This window comes from Pleurodeles waltl, chromosome 11 (genome assembly GCF_031143425.1).
Source record: "Pleurodeles waltl isolate 20211129_DDA chromosome 11, aPleWal1.hap1.20221129, whole genome shotgun sequence".
In the NCBI taxonomy this organism is placed as follows: Eukaryota; Metazoa; Chordata; class Amphibia; order Caudata; family Salamandridae; genus Pleurodeles; species Pleurodeles waltl.
In genome coordinates this window covers 77,731,522-77,752,924 of record NC_090450.1, presented here as the reverse complement: position 1 = coordinate 77,752,924, position 21,403 = coordinate 77,731,522, and the positions used below count along the sequence as shown (strand labels likewise).

The window sequence follows — 21,403 nt, the reverse complement described above, 5'->3', positions numbered from 1 at the left end:
CCTACTGGGTGGACAATCTAGGGCTCTTTTCATACACTAGCCTTCAAAATAACAAATTAAACTGCAAGCCTAGCATAGTAACTGCATATGCATAGAATGCAAGAGGAACGATGTTTTCTTTAAATATTCCTAAGTTGTTAAACTTGTAAGAAGAATTTAGATAAAAAGCACCCTCCCTTCTTCGTTACTAAAATAAAAGCTTGTGACTTTTGAATGTTAATTGTCAAATTGATTGTAGAAGACCAAATGGTCCAAGTGATGTCGAAGCCTGATCCTAGATCTATTGACTTACACGGGCATCAGCATACAACAACACACAATGACAATACAACCCACTTCCAGGGAACCTTTAGGAATCTATGAGCAGTTTCCAGTAAGTTGTGAAGCAATAAAAAGGAAAGTGGGTGTCCAGTGTTTCAGTAGTCATTAACACTAGTTACCATTTTTGGTTCATGGTTTAGCTCCATTTTCCATGATGCCCAAACATGCCAATCAGTTTGTCTAGTCTGTAGCGTGTTTAACGTTCCATAACCAATCACATCCCTACAACCAAGTGATAGGACACAATTTTGTGTCAAACCTGCCAATAAAATAATCAAGACCGGCACACTATGCACATATGAGAACATAAATGCATCCATGCCACATTCCTCTGCACAGGTGTGCACTACTTTGAAAAGGAGCCTATAGGTGTGGAGAAAATAAGGGGCATCTACAGAAATTACTGACAACAAGCCGCCATCATAATTAATCTGAAGAGTCAGTTCACAAATGTCCTATAAGGTCCACCCAGTAGCGACAGAGCTGCAGCCTAGGACATGCAATGGAAATAGGGCACCAATGTGTAAATGATATAAAGTGTCTGTTCAGGAGGAACACATGGTAACCTGCAGACAAGCAGTGACTGATGTCAACATAGTGAAAATCGTTTAGTCCAATCATAGCTGATAGACGTGTAATCCAGCTAGACATCCGATAGCATGCACTTGTTAGAGGCGGCCAAGTCCTCTATGGGGTCCTTTCAGAAGCAAAAGTGGGATTCCAAACCAAACAGACTAGTTACAGTTGGCAAAGGTAAATGCCTTATTTGTATTGGTCTTCCATATTTTTGTCATTGTTGGGAGAGTTGCATAACTGTTGAGCTTTCATGGATCAGGGCGGTTAGAGTGGTTCTGTATTATTCATTACCACCTTAATTTGAGATCTTACTTGTTTAAGATCTTATTAATCTCTAACTCCTGTTACAGGATGCGGACATGGCTTTGTGACAGGAAGGATTTGGGTGGAGGGACTTGGGTCAGATCTGCTGAAAAGGTAGGACATACCCCCTTTTCAACAATTTGCAGGACCCACTATTGTGAATTTCGGCCTACCATAGGTTCCCAAGCCTTGACAAGAGTTAATTAGAGCTGCTTTCTGGGTGGGGTGGGGGAGGAGTTGTCGGACTGTTGAACGTAATTTGCTCCCACGTTACCACAAACCCTATATTGCTTGAGGGGCAGATTCTGAGACCAGTGCTGAGACTATTGTCACTGTCTAAAGCTGAAGCCCCTAGTGCAGCCTCGAAACATGCAGAACAGTTTTTAGTCCCTTTCGCGAGGTTACAGATAAAGGGACCCAGCCATAACTCTCTTTAAAATGCTCCAGATCAAATTCAACTTTCTCCCAGTTTGGAGTCATCAAAAGATAGGTCGTTTAGTGGACATCAGAAAAAAATGCTGAAAAATGTAGCCACGACTAGTGACATAGGGCTACAGATGAGACCATGGCTCTTCCCACAGAGACAGCCATATCTAACCAAGATTGTATAAATTGATGTACCACTAGCTGTCCTTTTGCAACAAGGTTGGAGAAACAGAGTTTATAAATGGTCATGAAAATTTTGAATTACCAGTTGGGACATGTCCCATAGCACATGTGCATAAAACCCCAAATGACAGGTTGCATTTAGAATTTAAAGGCTAGGCTTCCAGTGCAAAACATCTTTTTGCCAAAGGAATCCAATTTTTAGATCTCCTAGATTGGTAGACAGGAATGTTCTAGGCAAATATTTAGAGGAGCATGAAGCTTGAACTACTAAACTCCCTTGATGAAGGGTGGACCAACAGAAAAAAATAGATTGTCAGGAGGAGACTTATAGAATTTAGCTACAAGTGTACTTACTGCGGAGAAGTAACTGGCTTGTCCTAGGCACCTAAAACTCATCTTATGAAGTCTCAATAAAAAGTAGTGGTTCAGCTTCTTCAGTCGAGGACTTGAGGACCACTGTCATGCTATTTGCCTACACTTCAGCTAGTAGAAGCAGAGGATAGCAGAAGTTCTAAAGTTTCTGTAGCTATCCTTATAACATAGTGATAAGATAGAAATTCTGATTGAGGTGACATCCATGTTTAATTTGGGAGAAATGTTTATCCTACTGGCAGTCAGGGCTGGAAACCTGGATCAGGTGGAATGAACTGAACATTACCATTGCCAGAGTCTTGTCTAGCATACGCTAAGGGATCTGCCAAAAACATTGTGGAGTCTGTACTGCTGCTCCTCCATTGGCCTGCATGACTTGTGCACCATAGCTACAGTACCCGGTGTGATTTCAGATGGAGTCAAAGCCTCTAACTAGACTGAAGAGATGGGGATTAATTAATAAATCAAGGGGGACTTGTAGCGGGCGAACTGGTAACCCCAGGAAGTCTCCAGGTGCTGGAGGGACACTGCGGGCCTCGTCCGGCTGGCGATGGTGGTCGAAGAGCCAAGTCTTGGCTGCTTTCTGAAGTCTTTCAGAGAAGGGGAGTTGCGCAGTTGGAGGGGGAGTTAGTTCCAGGACCTTGCAGCAAGGTGGGAGAACATGCGAAATCCAAAGCATTTGCAGTGGATGTGGGCCTGGGCGAGGGAGGCTGAGCAGAGTTCCCGGGTCGGTTGGTCAAATGTGAGACAGTTGTCGACGTAAGTCAGGTCCAGCATTATGGGAAGCTTTGTATGTGAAGCTTGAAGAGGCATCTTTGCTGGACCGGGAGCCAGTGGAAGGCCTTGAGATGGGGATTAATGATGGTTTTTCTGGGAAGGACCAGGACGAGTCTTGCTGCTGCATTCTGGATGGTCTGGAGGTGGTTCACGAGCAGTTTCGTAGTTCCGATGTAGAGCGTGTTGCTGTAGTCGAGTCGGCTGCCAATGAGGGCCTGGGTTATTGTTTTTCTGGTAGAGATAGGGGTCCATCGGAAAATCTTGCGGAGCATGCAGAGGATGTGGAAGCAGGCAGTTGAGACCCTGTTGATCCGTTGCTTCATAGGCAGTTGGGTATCAAGGGTAATCCCGAACTTGCGTGCATGGTTGGGTGTGTGTGAGACTGAGGGCAGCGGCCACGACGTGTTGTCTCAGGGGGAGGGCTTGTTCCCAAGGATGAGTATCTCAGGTTTGTCTGAGTTTAGCCTGAGGCAGTTGGTCTTCATCCAGGTGGCAAAGTCAGTCATGGTGTTTTGGAAGTTGGTTCATGTAGTGGCATCATCTGTGAGGTATAGGAGGAGCTGGGTGTCGTCGGTGCAGGAGACGATGTTGAGTCCGTGGGTGCGTGCAATATCTCCTAGTGAGAAATGTAGGGGTTGAAGAGGGTGGGGCTGAGGGAGGAGCCCTGGGGATGCCACAGATGAGGTCTTTGGGTGGAGAGACTAAGGGAGGGAAGATGATCCTCTGAGTTCAGCCAGAGAGGAAGGACAAGTCTTGGATGCCAATGCTGTGGAGCCTGGCGATGAGAGTGTTGGGGAAGACTATGTCAAAAACTGCTGATGAGTGAAGGAGGGTGAAGACAGTTGTGTCCCCCCCCACCTCCAGGGCGAAGAGGCATCTGATGTCATCTGTTGCTTACAATCAAGGGGGTCTTGGTGCTGTGGTTAGGCCAGAAGCCAGACTGCAATGGGTCACGCATGTAGTTGTCTTCGAGGTAGTCCATGAGCTGGCGGTTTATGGCCTTTTCCAGGCCTTTGGATGGGGTGATAGTTTTTGAGCTTCTTGGGGTTGGCTGAGGGTTTCTTCAGGAGGGGCTCAATCTTGGTGTGCTTCCAGGCGCGGAGGACAGTGGCTGTGAAGATGGAGGTGTTGAGTATTTCTGTGAAGGAGGCTCTGATTACTTCTCACCCTGGGTTGGAGAACCGGTGCAGGCAGAGGTCTGCAGGGTATTCGAAGTGGTGGAGATGGTGCTTTCAGTAGAGAGCTGCTTCCATTTGGTTATCTGGTGGGGGGCGGGGTGGGTAAGTGGTCGCAGTCGGTGGGCTGGGGAGGTCGACGTTTATGTAGATGTCGGCGATCTTGTGGTGAAAGTAGTCAGATAGCAGAGGGCTTGGGAGAGGTGGATCGTGTTCTCTGTGGCGGAGGGGCAGGAAAATTCTCTGACGATGCTGAAGAGTTCTTTGGCGTCGTTGGTGCCTGCCTCAATGCGGGTGGTGAGTGCTTCTTTCTTGGTCTACCTGAGTAGGTGGTGGTATCTGTGGAGGGCGACCAGCAGGAGTCTAGGTTCGCTGGGGTCTTGTTGGAACAACAGTGTCTCGCTAGTCTACTGTAGTAGCGTTTGAGGGTCAGAAGTTTAGGGTGTAACCATTTGGCTTGCCCGGTGGGCTTGCTGCTGCTCTTCAGGGGGTGCTGGTGTCAGCAGCTCAGGAGATCCAGTTGTGGAAGTTTTGAACGTGGCGTTCAAGGGTGGGTCTAGCATGTTTGAGCGCGCCGATCCAGGGTGTTTCCATGACTTTACCCCATTTACGGCGAGGGAGGGTGGGGGGTCTCGACGGGGCTTCAGGCAGCCCATTAATGATGAACTGGATGATTTTGTGGTCAGTCCATGTTACCTCGATGGTGTGGGAGAACTTGTCTCTGTCACTTGTGAAGAAAATGATATCCAGTGTGTGTCCTACATTGTGCGTGGGGGCAGTGATGAGCTGACCAGGGATAGGAGCTGAAGTCAATGTAGGAGTAGGGGGTGCAGAAGTTGCAACCATGTCAATGGCATCATGAGATAAGAAGGGAGCAAACGCTGCAGGTGAAAATTCTGATGGCACCCTTATTGGTTTACTGGGGCCTGAAGGCACTCCAGGGAGGATGTCAAACAGCCCATTCAGGAACAATGCAGGGTCCACTCTTGGAGTTGGGAATTCTGGGTAGGCCTTCCGAGGTAGGTCTTGAGGCATTGACGGAGTCAGCATATGGTCCAAATGGGCTGCAGGTGCCAAGCCTTTGGATGGTATAATTGCCAACTGTGAGGATGAACCCTCGGACACCAGAGGCATTTCCCATGAGGTTGGTGATGAACATTAGGCCATCACAGTCCCAACAGGGTCCTTCATGTGACCTGATTAACTAGAGGATGTCAAGAAAAGGTTGTCATTAATAATCACTGAAATTTCTAACCATGTTCAGTTTTTCTTGCCCGCCCTATGGTTCATTCGGCCAGATGGCTGCAGGTTGGTCATTTCTCCATTGCCCACAGGTCAGCTGGGCAGAGACAAGTGTCAGGGGCCTCCATTAACAGAGTTTCCACTCATGTTTGTGTGTTTGGGGCATGAGGGTTCAAGTCATGATACATTTACAATGGCATGGTTTCTGTTCCAGGAATGGTTTCACAAGACACAGCAACCTTTGACAGTTCAGTTATAGTGCACTAAGCTGATGCCTCAGTCTTAAATGTCACTGATCAGTCGAGACTGTAACTAAATCTATGGGCCATTTCAGAGCAAAGCAGCTCGAGCAAAGAAATCTGGGCCCTTGATGGTATGCTTTTTAACCCCTTGTTTCTCCCAGATTCCGGCTAATTGTGTCAGCCCAAAAAACAAGTGTTTTATACACCTCAGAATTTGACTGTTTTATGACTATTTACTAGGCAGGGATATACTGGAGTGGCCCCCCTCAGGTGGAATTCTTTAACATGCAGAGCTTGATATTTTCATATACGCGGCCATTTAAAACTAAGTAGAAGTATTCAAACAATATGCATGGCAGTAATTAGTTTGGGCTGAAATGAATTCAAGCACACACTGGCAGAGCTTTCTTATGGGGGAGATATGAGGGTTAGAGCCCAGTACTACCCTTTGCAAGCAACAAAAATGGCATAATCAAGAGGTAATCAAACTGATTTTTGAAGTAGTTTTCCGGTGTCTGGCCATCATATGCTAAGAAAAGCCATTCAGAATAGATACCCGATACTTTCAAGATAAAAGGAAGGTTTATGCTCTTTCTGGTACAGACTCTATATCCACAGCTTTCTTACCTTATTAATATTCCGCAGGTGTGAGACTGGATCTGAAAACTGTTTCCGTGTACCTCTTCGCACCAGAAGGTGGTGTTGTGTGGCTCTGCACTGACATCGTTCCACTCTGGAAGTGACAGGCAGGCCTATAAAGGCATCATCCCAGCAAGCTCACATCAGTTACTTTTGAGACTGTCCACGCATTCAGTCATGGAGCCACAACTGGCACATACTGTGAAGATTTCTAGGCGTGGGTTCTTATTAAGAGTTAGAGTACAATCACAGAACAGGGAGGATGGGAGGGTCGAAGACTAAGCTACGGCTAGACAGATTTGACTAGGAAGAGCATAACTGACAGTACGTAACTTGTTCTTCTGATCATGACATCGAGTCACAGATTCTTAACCTTTCAAATAGATGCCAAAGCTGTAACTAAGGGAGGCGGGCTGTGGATGGACTCAAACCATAAAGTCCTGCTGGAGTGAGCAGGCTAGGAGCCTTTCTAGATGGACTTGGCTGTCATCAGTCAATAGTACTTCTTGACCATATGGAGGGTCGCCCATATAGCTGTCTGGCCGTTCTCTGGGACAGAGATTTAGCGCGCTAACGCAGTGGACTTTGGCCCCGGTGGAATGGCCATAAAGTCCTTCCGGAGGCTGCTTCTTCCTCAGTGTGCTATAGATCTTAATGCAGAGCACAATCCAGTGGGAGATAGTACACTTCTGCGCAGCCATGCCACTTTTTGCATCAGTGAACCCCATAATCACCTGATCATCCACTCGGTGGACTTTGGTGTGATTGATGTAGAAGCTGAGAGCTCTCTTAAGGTAGAAGTGATAGAGCCATTCCTCCCCCTTGGAGGAGAAAGGTGGAGCACAGAATGCCAGCAAAGTGATGGTTGAATGGCATGGAAAGGCGTCACAACTTCGAGAAAGGATTGGCTATTGAGCAGAAACAGTTTTTGGGGAAGAAAGTGGTGCATGGCGGATGAACACACATAGGCTGGAGCTCACTCTTACGCTGTGCTGAGGTGATGGTAATAAGGAACACGGTCTTGAAGGTGAGAAGCCATAGAGGACAACTGTGGAGCACCTTGAATGAGATGTGTAAGGACAAGATTGCGGTTCCACTTGGGCATCACAAATGGAGACGGGGAAACATGTTGAGGTCCTTTCAAAAAGCACACCACAATAGGTGATTTAAACAAAGAGGCCTGATCAGGCAGCCGTAAGAAGGTTGAGAGAGTCGAAAGAGAACCTTAAACTGTGCCCGGGGCGAGAGGCAGAACAAATAATAAAATATCAGACATCTTGACTGGGAGGGTGGTCAATCTGGGTACCGCACCGAACTTTCAAATCTGTCCAAACGACAAGTGTATAAAGTTTTTAAGTGAGGGACGCCTGGCTGCCAATATATCAACCACCTCCGGAGGAAGATCGAAAGTGGTCAGCTGTTGCAGCTCTACCTCCAAACATGAAGGTGGAGTTTGAGAATGCTGGGGCAGAGACCCAGACTGTTCTGCTGTAACAGCAGATCCTCCGGGGGCAGCCTGACTGGGAGGAAGATGCCCAAGCCTAGGAGTTCTTGATATACTTTCTGTGCACAGTCTGGAGCCACTAGGATGACTTGGGATTGGTCTGTCCTGATCTTCTTGAGAACTCAGGGCAGAAGAGGTATCAGCGGGAACATACAGGAGTCCAGCGTTCCACTCGAGGAGGAACAGGTCTCCAAGCGAGAGACCCCTTAGAAACTCCTACACGCAGAAGTGCTGGAATTGCATGTTGCATTGGTAAGTAGATCGAGACAAGGTTCTCCCTGTTTGCGGAGGAAACCTTGCAGGCCCTGCCAGATGTAGCTATTTGTGATCCACCAGGGGCCGAAGGCTTAGCTCACCTGCCCTGGCTTTCAATGACCCTGTTAGGTGGTTTAGAATCAGGAAAATTCCTTGGTGTTCAAGCCATTTCCAGAGACACAAGACCGCCTGGTACAGGGTCCGTGACCCTCACCCTCTGCACTCCTGTGTGTTTCAGTACCACACAGAGGTAGTGCTGTCCTTGAGCACCTGTACCAGCCTCCCCCTTGAAGGAAGTAAGGATTTCATGCCCCAAACGGGTGGTTCTCAGCGCCAAGAGACTGACGTGGAGCCAGAACTCCGCTTGAGACCAAAGGCCTTTGATAGCTACCTTTTCCATATGCCCCCCCAACTCAGAAATAATGCATAATTCACCAATGTCAATTCAGGATGGGGAAAGGAGAGGAGTTTGCTGCTGACCCAGCGGGATCTGGACATGGTTGGAGAGGTCTCCTTGATGTTGAGGCCCACTGGGACTTCAGACCCCACTGCAGAACCCACATATGACACCTGGTAAGCTCGACCAGCAGGATGCAGGTGGTCATTAGCCCCAGAAACCTCAGAGCTGATCTCGATGAACTCCAGGAACGAGGCTGAAAAAGGGATAATAGACTGAACGTCCTCAAATTCCTTTACCGAGGGAAAAGCGCAAAACTGACCCTTATCCAGAATAGTTCTGATAGTGAACTTAAAAAATTACAGGCAATTCACTGTCATCTGAAGGTGGTGGATGACTGCGTGGGCGAGCTCACCTTCAACAGCCTGTTCTCCAGGTAGGGTGAAGACTGCTATCCCCGACATCCAAACGTGTGCTGGCACCATCACTTTTCTAAATACCAGAGAAGCACAGGTTCAAAAGGGGCACAGCAAACTGAAAATGCTCTTCTCCCACCACAAACCACAGGTAGTACTATGGGCCGCCAGGACTAAAAGTGGAAATAGGAGTTTTGTAGGTCCAATGTTGCCATCCAGTCTCCTGGGTTAAGGGCAGACAAAACCGGGGTCAGGGTGAGCATTATGAATTTCTCCTTTCAAAAGAAGCAATTGAGGGCAAGGATCTAGAATAGGCTGAAACCATCCATTATTCTTGGGCACCAGAAAGTAGCAGGAATTAATATCACATCTCACTTCTGGTGTGATCCTCCTGATAGCAGGGCAGGGGGTGGACGTGGAGAGATATGGTGGACTAAGTAGCATGCTGACCTTTGCTGCATGGGTGTTGGGCACACAGCCTCTCCCATAGAACTGCTGCGTTCCCTGTAGGGGGTGGGATAAGCTGGCAGTACGGACAAAGGCATAAAAGAAAAGCTGAAATTGTTGCTGGTGAGGCTGGGTAGAAAGGCCCAGGGAGCGAGCGGTAGCCCTGCTTCCCTTGAAGCGTTCAAGGGTAGAATCAGCCTTGTCCAGAACAGCAGAGTCCCATCGAACGGCATGTCCATCAGGGACGACTGGACATCACAGAACCCAGTTCAACATTGCCACACAAGGCAACACTGGTGCCTATAACCTGCTTGAATGAGATAGAGGAGTCCAAGCCACAACGAAGAGTTAACTTGGCTACACTGCGACCAAACTGAATGGCCTGTGACGTAACAGGGTGAAGATCTTCAAGAACACCTCAGAGGACTTGCGCCACGGAGTCCCAGAGTGCATGAGTGTCCGACTTGTAATCAGGAAGCATTAATGGACCATAGGGCCTTACTGGTGGATTAGAAAAGACATTTACCAAATGCATCTATTTGTTTTGATTACCTGTCAGAGAGAGTGGTAGAAATATTGTTAGGGTCGGTCTGGCTGGTGGAGGGCTGCATGACGAGGCTCTCAGGAGAAGGGTGTTTTGATAAAAAGGCAGGGTCGCCTGGAGCAGGGTGATGACATCTGGCAATTTAGCGGTTAACGGAGTGCTGGTACAAGACTCAGTCCAAGCCCTTAGCAGGGTATGTGTAAAAGGTAGGAGAGGTCAGAAGCAGTCTGGCCAGGCTGCAGGACTAACTTTAAAGACGTTAGGAACGAGACTGTTGGCGCCACCCTCTGCTCCATCAGGGGAGTGGGAATGGTGCAAAAGGGCAGAACTTTGCTTTGACTTATCATTCTTGGGCTTGCCTGATGATTTGGAGCGCAATGAAGGCCAGCTATGAGAGCGGCTTATTCGACTCTGGGAATGGAAGAGGGAAAAGGAATAAGCTTTCGACTTGAAGCAGTCCCAGTGCTGCGTTTTCCTGCTCTTGACTACACAGTTTCACCTCAGGTTCCCTGAGGGCCTTTGGTTTCAATGGCGCACAGTCCCTGCAGCTCTTGAAGTCATACCTGACCCCAAACACCACAGGTAAATCTTCTGCGGATGAGTCACAAACATCTGTTTGCGATCCTTCTTACAGAGCTTAAAACCTGCTCTTCTAGGGGTGGCAACTGTTGCACACTGTTGAAAATTTGAGATAATATCTGGCAAAAAGCAGGCTCTGAGAAACAAGAGAAGCTGTGGTTCCGCTTCCAGAGGTGCAGAAAGAAAGGAACTAACATCAGCACACAGTAGTGTCGCCTTTATAGGCCCTGCATGTCCCTTACAGAGTGGAACGGCATCAGTGGGGAGATGCACAGAGCCACCTTCTGGAGTGCAGAGGCACCACGAAAAAAGTTTCCAGATGCAGTCTAATGCCAGGGGAGTATTTAAAAGGTGAGGTATCTGCAGTTAAAAATTTCTATCAAAAAGGAAAAGAATGCCAGATATCAATTTTATATAACACCTTTTACAGAAACCATGAGAAAACACTTGGGACAGTTCTTTTCCCTAAGTAAAATATAGCCAACACTTCCATGACAAAAGAGGGGGAGGGAGTCTTTTTTAGTACCACAATGCCCCAGTAGATAAGGGTGTACAGTTCAGAGGTACACAGGTGATGCAATTTGCTTGTGGACGTTGAAGATGTAATACTAGCCAATTACACTTATTTTCAATTAAAACAGCTTCGTGATGGAAGAGGACATGTAGCTGAATGATTTGTACATCAAAAGTGATAGGTTGTGATTGCGGTTATATTTGGCTGTAGTGCTCACTGGAGTAACACATGCAACTGACCAGTCAGATGTTATTACATTATCTCAATGGAGTTGGAAAAGTATTCCAAAGGTCAATTTGTAAATTTCTTTATGCTTCTATTGCAGCTAAATAGATTTTACATAACTTGCAGAGTTGATGATACAAGGTGAATGATGGAATAGAGTTAGGTAGTAGAATCATGTAAGAGAAGCTGGGCGCTGGCTGTGCTGAGGTTCCCACAGACCCAGTTAGGGTCTGGAATAACCTGAATGTGGTAATCTGTAATTGTTACCAGATGTAACACCATACATGCCAATTTCTGAGAGACGTTCGGGCCATTCGGCACTGCATCAGGTTGAAAGTATCCTTGCAGTAGCAAGACCACTGGATAAAATGATCTTCTATCACAGCAAGGAGCAGAAGTCCAAGGGACTCTTGCAGACGATATACACAAAAGACGTTCAATAACCTAGTGTCAACCATGCTACGTTAGGAAGACATCAAATACAAGAAGATCCCCAGGCCTCATGTTCCATGTGAACAGAGCAACACAAACTTATTTACCAACAGGAATGTCTGGGGCTTCCAAACATTCCATATAATCTAAGTGATGAAAGTGCAGAGTTCCTCGCTCTTCCTCCACGTCTTGACAATGGAGAATCACATGATATGAGTTGAGAGGGGAAAGATGGAAGCTTTTAACATACTCAAGATAATGGAAGTGAGGAACGATAGGGGAAAAAAGGGACCTAGGGGTTTGCTCTTGCAGCAACAGCCTGAGATGTGTGTTGCTGAAAGGCATTCAAAAGCCCATTAAGAGGGAAATAAAATAACCATGAATGGCTGTGGGCTAGGATTTGCATAACACCACTGAGGCTAACTTTATTAAGCTCACAAGAGGTGAAGAGTGAAGGAAGGGAAATAGACTAGAGGTCAGACGACCAGCAAACTCAAACAGAGATACTGCACCTATAATGTAGGCTGCTAGCTCTACCTTCACACTAAAGCGCTCCAGTTGTAATAAATGCAGTAAACTGTGCTCTTCGACGGACAGAGGAGTGGTTTCTGTGGAGACCAAAGACCATAAAACCAGCACAATACCTGTGTTGGCTCACAAAGGGCCAAGATGCATGTACCAAGAGAACTTTGGACTTTATGAGAAACCAGTAACATAATATAAAATTAGACAAGGAGGTTCAGTGGTTCTTGCAAATCTAAATAGCTATGCTGTACCCCTGGCTGTTGTTCAAATGTATTGCAGGATTCCTCTCCAAGTGCAAGTGGGGAGCTGGATTTCCTTATGGTTATTAACGATGATGACATCCCATGTACTGTATTTTTGGGTTAAACATCCTATGCCTTTAAAGTATAACTCTTCACATTTGAAAATGTGAAGTGCTTACTTGCAAAAGTGATGAGAAAAGAAATTCATCTTACGATTCCATAGTTTTACATATGTAAACAGTCCCTTACATCACCTACTAGGCACATGAGTGAGGCATAGGACACTTACTTTTGTAGGAAAGTGCCCCGTTTGGACATGATCACCCCCAATTTTGGCTCACTGGTATAGAGGTGTCTCAACTGAGGTGCAATGGGTCCCTGCCAATCAGGTCCCCGGTGCCAGTGCTCTTCACTGAAAACAAGGTAAAATGTGTACAATTGGCACATACTCCTGTACCTCCAAGTCCTTCGTAAATGGTACCCCTGGTACCTTGGGCCCGGGTACTGGAGAAGATCCATAAGGGCTGCAGCATGCCACCTTTAGGGACCTCCCCTAAAACAAGTTGCACACAGCTGCCATTGCAGACTGCATGTCCTGGTGCAAGCCAGGAGTAAATATGACATGGCACCCCTTGTGTGCCATGCCCCACTCACTACATCTAAATGTATGTAAGTCACACCTACAGCAGGCCTCACACCCCTAAGGTAGGGTGCATTATATTTGATGTTAGGACATGTCTGCCTGAGCAGATATGCCCTGCAATGTCCAGTTTAATTATTGGTAATTGCAAATGAACAGGGAAGCCATCTTAAGTTAAGTACTAGACACTTATTACGAGTTCCCCAGCTACATAATGGCTTAACTGAAACCTACGGTGTTTGGTTTCAAACACCTCATCTTAATAAATGCAGGCCAATGCCTGTCTAGGATTTATTAGGATGTGCACCCAGAGGTGCCCCATGAAACCTACCAGTCACTTAGTGTGCGGCTGACTGGTACCGCCCTGCCTGCCACCACAGACATGTTCCTTATCATCCAGGAGTCCAGCTGCCTTGTTTTGTCCCTCTTTTTGCAAGTCCACCAACCAACCGTGGGCGTCTAGATGCAGGAGCACCCACAACAAAGACACGCTGCACCCAAGCTCCATAATCAGGCTTCATGACATCCAATGTTGTTCCCTTGCTTTCAGGTCCCCCACGGACCGAGACGCCCGTTGGGGGCTCCCAGACTTGTCTCCAAGTCTTCCCTTGCAGTTTCTTTCAAGGTGCCCCCCTCATCTCCAATCGTGGGGTGCGCATGACACCCAACTCAACTGGCACCACTGCACCCAGACACCCCATGCAGGTAAACCTGTATTGCTGGTCTTGCTTGTGACCTTGCACTCCAGCACACCACAATCCAAAGGCGACCCCCAAGAACGGTTTGCAAGGACCTCTTTGCAGTAAAAGTACTTTGAAACCTTTAGCTCGTAAAAGGGCATTTGAGTAAAAGTGTTACTTACCTGCTAAATCAATACGACTGCAACAGTACTTATCTTCTTTAAAGTTTTCTGGTGTTAAAACATTATATAAACAAATTAACTATTAATCTCAACATTGGCCTCGAATACCTTCTGGAGTATGTCATTTATTGACTCTGTGTGTACAACAAATGCTTACCACTACCCCCGATAAGCCTAACTGCTCACCTACACTACCACAAAAGAGAGCTTTTGGGATTATGACTTTCACCCCTGTAAACCAATATGGGTTACCTGTACTATCTGCACAATATAATCCTACACTTGGTGCACATGCATAGACAGCCAACTTCCTACACGTTTTCACACAAGGCTCTAAATAGTGGCATATTCTTTTCTTTAACATGGTAAAGTAAAATGTGTATGGTGTCACAGGAAGTCAGATTTAGCTAAGGTTGGGTCTTGTTGTGGAACAGATAAAGGTCAGATATGACCTAATGTGTACAACCATTTAATACTAAGAGGGTGTACTTTCGTGTTCCGTCACTTTTCCTGAACAGGAGGATAATGTGCTCAATAAATATAGAAAGTGTTTATTTTTATTTTTTTATTATGGGCACATAAAAGTAACACAAAATGAATGCAGTTTCAATGACACCTAATTTAGTGCATTCCTCTTAACGAGACCCTTGCTTTAGATTAAATGGCTTCAGTAATAAGATTATGCATTAGCAGTCAGTTGTTAAACCAACCCACCCTAATTTCATGGGCTCTCAAATTTTCTCAAGAAATTTGCAATAAAACCAATAAAAAATGAAAAGCGTAATAGAAAAACATTTAACAGCATATCACTCACCAGATGATTCCCCCATAAAACAAGGAGAATATGAAATAAAAAACTATGGAACCCCAGGTGACGAAGTGATGAATCCAAGTCCAGAAGTGAGTCTCCAAAGCCATCTAGAATTAAAAAGCAACATGATCAAAAATCTTTTATATGCAATTCCCCGACTACATTTATTGCTTCTTGCTAAATTAAGGATTCTGTTCATTTTTGTAAAGGACCTTTCTAAGCCGATATAGGTTATGATTTAAATCTGGGCATATTTTGCTATACTTCAGGGAACTTGGAAACTATGATTACGAAAACAAAAAAATTAATAGTAAGAGATAATGTACCAGAATAAGAGTTGAGCCACAGGATCATCACGACTGTATGGGGAACTAAAATGGTCTTCAGATCAGATCGTTCCAGGCCACAGAATATTTTATGGGCCAGAGTGACTTGAATTGTATTCTTTCCTCAACTGGTAGTCAGTGAATGGTCCAGTATAACTCCTGAATGAGTTCCAATTGACAGAGCTTGCAGTAGTTCACAAAGTAAGATTTTGAATTTGCTATAATTTATTCAACACATATTGAAGAAGACCCAACACAAGTTGTTACAAACATCCAAGATGACATCATTTCAGACAAAATAGTGGAGTGCTTATCAGTCTGCAAGAAAGGATGGATCTTCCAGAGGACACCCAAGGTCAAGATTACTATGTGCTGGAAAAGACGAGTCATGGTTGATGGAGACTACTAATGTGCTGCAGATGTGGAGGGCAAAGAATATAAGATTGATTCAGCCAAAACAATGCTGTTACCCAACTGCATGGTTTCCATCTTGCCACATTAAGTTTAAGAAAGCAGTGGTTCATTAACTGTTGCATGGTAATAAGGCCATCCTGTAGCCTAATTGTTGAATTAGGGGCCAAGTGATCTAACTTAATGATGATCGAAGTATCATCATCATCAGATAGTGTTTTAAGCCAAAAAACGTTATGAGCTGCATAAGGGAATATATGGCTATGATGACTAGTATAGAAGATAAGAGGAACCCCATGGGACTCCAGAATAAATGTTGCCTTGTCAGATCTGAATGGCAGTAGTTACATCAGTTGTGTCTTGTTCTACAGAAACAAATTAAATCAAGCTAGGAAAGCTAGGACTATACCCTTGATCCCACTCTACGTCATATAGTTGATCAAAATAGCATGCTCTACTTGTATCAAATGAGACAGATCTAAAAGGATTGGGGCAGTAGTATCTTCTTTGTCCTCAATCTACTGTATTTTGGCATTAACCAGTACTTACAGATACCTAGGTGGCATCTTGGGCCATAGTCAATGTGGTGTGAAGTGTTCTATGAATGGAACAACTCGTAAGTTCAATTAAGCACTGTTGCCTGCTGCTTGATGATATGGAAATGGAAGGGCACACTTAACCTTTAGGTGTCTGTGGTAAACATGATCACTTGTGAGCATTGATGCAAACCATCTTGACAGGGACCTTTACCATTTCTGAGAAAAAGAGTCAGATCTATGAATGCTGAGTGACCACTGTTGTGATACTCAATTTGGAATAAGGTAGACAGATTCTGTAATTTTGTTCCGGTGTCTTGTGGAGGCTAAAACAATTAACTGTGGAATGTTCACACTTTGGAGCCATGACATGTATGGCTTATCATAAGAATCTCCCTGCACCTTTGAGGTCCGCATGCTAATTAAAGGACCTGCCAAGACATTTGCTGAGCCAATATGAAGAGCACTACATCATCTTTAGATTCCCTGTAGGCTAACTGCCACCCATGGCAATGTCTATGCTCTCAATCACTGTAACGAGATGCAAAGCCTGAACCAATAAGGGAATACTAAAAAGCTTTTGAATCTCACTGCCAGCGTTCAGCTCCTTCTTAAAAGCAATTAGTTTATAAAGAATATATCACTACACCTTTGCTTTTATCAGGCCTTACGTTTTCCACATAGTTACATCTCTTTAAGGCACAATTTGGTTCTGGAAGCTTGTTCATTTAAAGGCTTACATCAACATGTTCTGATTTAAGGATAATTATTCTACTACTGCTGTCCTAATACATTTTTATTTCAAGATTTGAGTCTAGGTTGATGGCATAGGATCTTGCAAGGACAGCTAATACTGCTATCCTCCCACAATAAGCTCAATTGGCCAAGATTGAACAGGCAATCAACATACGCCTTATGCGATTGGCAGAACCTCAATCTTTGTGGTTTTTGATTTCAGGCAGTGCTGAATTATTCAGCAATCAATTACCAAATATCAGTATCTTAGGTGCTGGGTAATGTTAAGCAGTAACGCAGAATCTATCTATAGCCTGCACACTGATTCATAGAAATGGCAGACTCATCCACCAGGTTCTGCACAGAAGTCATATGGAATTTACAGAGCGTGTGTGCATCCCCACACTCATACCCCTAAAATGTTATCTTCTTTAAGTAAGGTAAGAAAACTATTCTAGAATATATCGCCATTACACACCTGGTCCTAAGAAACATTGATTAGTGACCTACGATAAACATTATGAATGGTCAGCCAGAGATGCAGCGGAGTCAACATATATAAGCTACCCGCAGCAAGAGTGCACAACAAAAAAAACAACTGGCACCAGGACAATGGCAGTTTCAGTGCTAAAGTCAGGCCCCTGGGGTAGTATAACTGCAAAAGACTCATCTTTGACATCTCGACCAATCTGATAAGTTACCACCAGCCTCTATGTGTTACCAAAATAAGACTGATTTAGAAATGGTTTGTTTATTCAGTATGTCTGAACAGAGGTTTGATTCCTGGTCAGGTGCTGCCTGGAATGAATAACACCTTGAAATAGGTTAAATAAACGAACAGAAAAAAACAAGGTAAATTCAGAATACCTTGTCACTGAAGTGTTTGGTAGTAATGAGGATGCATGCTTAGTTGCCTGTTTATTCAACAGCACCAGGATTTTAAAAATTGTTTTGGAATCTGCTCTAAAAAAATTGAAGCCTTAGATTGATAAATTAGGAGTTGATTTTCCTTCTTACAAACTTGGCTTCAGTTTGGATAAGGATCTAAAAGAAGTAGCCACAGGGTAGCAAGAGTAATGAATGGATAGAAACACTAAAATTAACACTCCACAGATGCACCTCTACACAGTTAAGTGCTACCAGTCTGGTGGGTCATTGAGAAAACAAGGAATTCATAGAATCCATACATAAAGCATTAAAAGGAAAAACACAACATTAATCCGCTCTGGCATATTAAAGTACACATTACCTAAAATGGAATTTATGGAAAACAGAATCACTGAATTTTATCCTCAATAAAACATAACCTTACCTTCAATGTAACAGTTATAACCATAACAGTGAAGACCAAAGTACCAAACGTCCAGTTCCCAAACATCTAAGGAAAGAAAAAAACAATGGCATGAATTGAGTCGTTTGAATACCAGTGACTGAGTTAGTTAAAACATATTTAAAATTTGCCTATGAAGGACATTTTGGTCAGTTACATTAAAATGCTGACTGGATAATATTGTTCTTATAACAATATAAAACATTAGCTCACAACATACAGGACTAAAAAAGTATGGGTGCTATTCAGGATTCATAAACAAACAGCTCCTCATTTAGATGATATGATAATGGTAGCGAATACAACGTCACAAAATGGCAGCACATACATCATGATCAGAACACATCAGGATGTTAAGGTAGAGAATGTTAAATATAAGATAAAGCTCACATGCTTTATCATAGCTAGAGGTTTTACTTGCTTTTCATATTCATATTACATCCTTTTTAAACATAAGTAGTCTGCATGGGTACAACTAATCTGGTTTAGGCAGAGACTGTGCTTTGAAGGGTCATTGGCTGCATGAAGCAGGGCATGAAGTCAACAGTAACATATCTCTGGTAATGATTTACACCAGTAACAGCAATTCCAATTTCCCTTTGGAAAACACCCATATTATGGCAGATTTGTTCTGCCAACTTTACTGGCGGAACAAATCTGCACTCATCCAGAATATCCCTCTATTGGCACCAGAAGATAGCAAGCATAGGCATTAACTGTACACATGTATCTACAAAATGCTGACTGGTATTCATAAAATGTACCTTTTTTAATTTGAACATTTATGCTTATAGATATTGCTTATCAGTAAAAAACACCGTTGCGCATCTGTAGCTAGAAATGCACAATGACAGAAAAATGTCACTACCAATTTCACCTCTGAAGGGCATAAGAATGAATCTTGCTTACGTTCCTAATTAAAATAAAGATGCCACTTAAATGGCTGCTCTCAAAACAAGTAGGCTTATTAGCTCCTCACAATACTGAGATATGGCTGGCAGGTCAAGATGGAGACTTCATGAGCTGCTTGCTTGCAGAGATCCTGAGGCTCCAGAGAGGATATGGAGGAGAATGCTGACCACTTTACATTACATAGACCAATAGTCTTCAAACTTGTAAACGCTTGTTTGTGGGCACTCTGGATCATTTTACTAATAAAATATGTGGTGCTGGTCAGAGGAAGTGCTTTTCAATTCAGACCATGATAGATTTTCTTCAGAAGCAAGAGCACACAGTTTGCAAGGGGCAAAAATCGAAAGATTCGGGATAAGGCCCAAGTTTATTAAGAATTGTGTTCATTTTGGAGTAAAGAAAATGTTCTTAAATGTTATTACCGTATTTCCCCCCCAAATGAGTCAACTAAGAAAAGGTGCAACAGACATTTTAAAAGTTGGCCTTACAAATCTGTAAAGTGTGCATTTGATGCTACGTAGTCATGAAATCTGCATGATTAAGAGCTTCTGAAAACTGTCTTGATAATGCTACCATCTAGTATGCACAGATCAAGAACAAGTTTCTTACCAAAGGCAATGCTCTTTCTAATGGATTCCTAACATTTAGAAAAATTCTCACACATCAAGACTGGATCTGGAGGTTTTCACAGCAGTGTTCTCACCTGCCGCAAGGTGGCGCTGAGTGGCTTTGTGTTGGACTTGTTCAACCTCAGAAGTGATGAAGCGGAGCTTCATATAAGTACCACCATTAAGTGCAGACGTCAGTTTCTTACTTGACTTTTTCCGTGTTTTGGACAAGGTGCACCTACCTCGAGGGATGTTCCTTTATGGCTATCCACAGCCCCCTCTTTCATGTTCATATCCTCCTCCCAAACAATCTGTTGCATCTTCGGCTTTCCAGTTGCTCCCTTAGACGTCTTCCTCTTGTGGCCCATTGTCACCTTCCACTCCATCTTCTCTAGGCTTTGTATCCTGAAGAGTGAGAAACCAAAGCCTTTTTTTGCTTTCTGTTGCCCTCTTGTTGTTTCTCTTTCCTCTCTATTAACACTTTCTTTTTTCCAGGTTGGCATAAAAGCTCATGGTGCGCACCAGAACCCATCAGGTAAAGTCTTCCTGCTAGTCACACTGCCAAACACAAAAATGAAAGGGATGACAACCTTTAATGCTACCCACTACAAGACCTTGCTGGGCCAAAGACAAAACAAAAAATAAAACAGTGTGGCTTGTCTGCATGGGTACAACTTAACAAATATGTCCAACACTCAGCATAAATGGCCTTTTCGAAGGATGCCTGCAGGATGCCATCCAGAACCTCAGGTCGCAGGCTGGACACAGTCAACTGCTGCCACTCAATCCACATGCATGGAGTTGTAGATTGTGTGTGTGTGTGTGGGTTAAGGACCCTGCCCAGCAGCTGAGGCAAACGATCCTCCTGAAACCAAATGCTCGTGTCCAGAAGTTCTGGGTACCACAATCTCCAGGCCCAATCAGGAGTGATAAGATGACTTGAGCCTGGTCATTCCCGACTTCGCGTTCTTGGGAACGCTACAGTGCAAAGTGTTGACACTGCACGTCTGACTGTGGCAAAAACATCCAGACAGGGTTTGCCACACTGTTGGAAGATAACCTGCACCACTTTGGAGGAGTACAACCGCTATTTGTGATACACCAACTGTCACAAGCTGAGGTCTTCCACCCTGGCGTTTAAAGATCTTACCATGTGGTTCACGGCCAGGGAGAAGCCCTGACAGTCCTCCCAACTCCAGAAGTGCAATGTGATATGACACAGAAGACAGTATTCTACTCCACCCGGCTTGCCGTAGAACCACATAACATGGTGCTGATGTTGTCTGTGAGAACCTACACCAGCCTTCCCTTGATGGACAGCAGGACGGCCTTCAAAGCCAAGCGAATGGCCGACAACTCCAACAGGCTGATCTGGAGTCAGGTTTCTGCCAGAAGCCAATATCCTCTATTCTCTACCTCTCCCAGATGACCCTCTCAATGCAGGGGTGAGACACATTACTACTATCAGGTCTGGGTGGGGAAGGGTGAGTGGGGAAATCTCTAGTTAGGTAACAGTCGAGCAGCCACCTATGGAGATCCTTTGCAGTCTCTTACAAAACCTGGACGCCATCTGACAGGTTTCATTGGTGCTGGGCTCACAGACGTCAGATCCTACTATAGAGCAAACATATGCCACCTGTTGAAGTGGACAAGCAGGATGCACAAGTTCAACAGGCCAAGAAGTCTCAGAGCTGCTCTCACCAACATCCAGGACACGGACTAAAACATCAGGATCATGCCTGGTCCTGGATTTGTTGCAGCGAAGGAAAGGCTCTGAACTGTACTGTGTCCAAAAGATCTCCTATAAAAGGAAGCCTTTGTAAAGGAGTCAGGTGTGACTTCGGCTGACTGATTAAGAACACAGTCCATGTTAGGAGGTTCACCATCATCTGGTGG

The 21,403-nt window shown here is 44.6% G+C and overlaps 1 protein-coding gene across 3 annotated transcripts in view; it reads right to left on the bottom strand.

The window, feature by feature from the left end:
• The window catches only part of ATP11B (ATPase phospholipid transporting 11B (putative)), a 456,703-nt gene that overhangs the window by 96,567 nt on the left and 338,733 nt on the right, over positions 1 to 21,403 (bottom strand). For all 3 annotated transcript variants that reach the window (XM_069213099.1, XM_069213101.1, XM_069213100.1), the window contains exons 26-27: positions 17,970 to 18,035; positions 14,653 to 14,756 (exon numbers count right to left, since the gene is read on the bottom strand). In XM_069213099.1, coding sequence (XP_069069200.1) covers positions 14,653 to 14,756; positions 17,970 to 18,035 — 170 coding nt within the window. The remainder of the gene's footprint in view (positions 1 to 14,652; positions 14,757 to 17,969; positions 18,036 to 21,403) is intronic.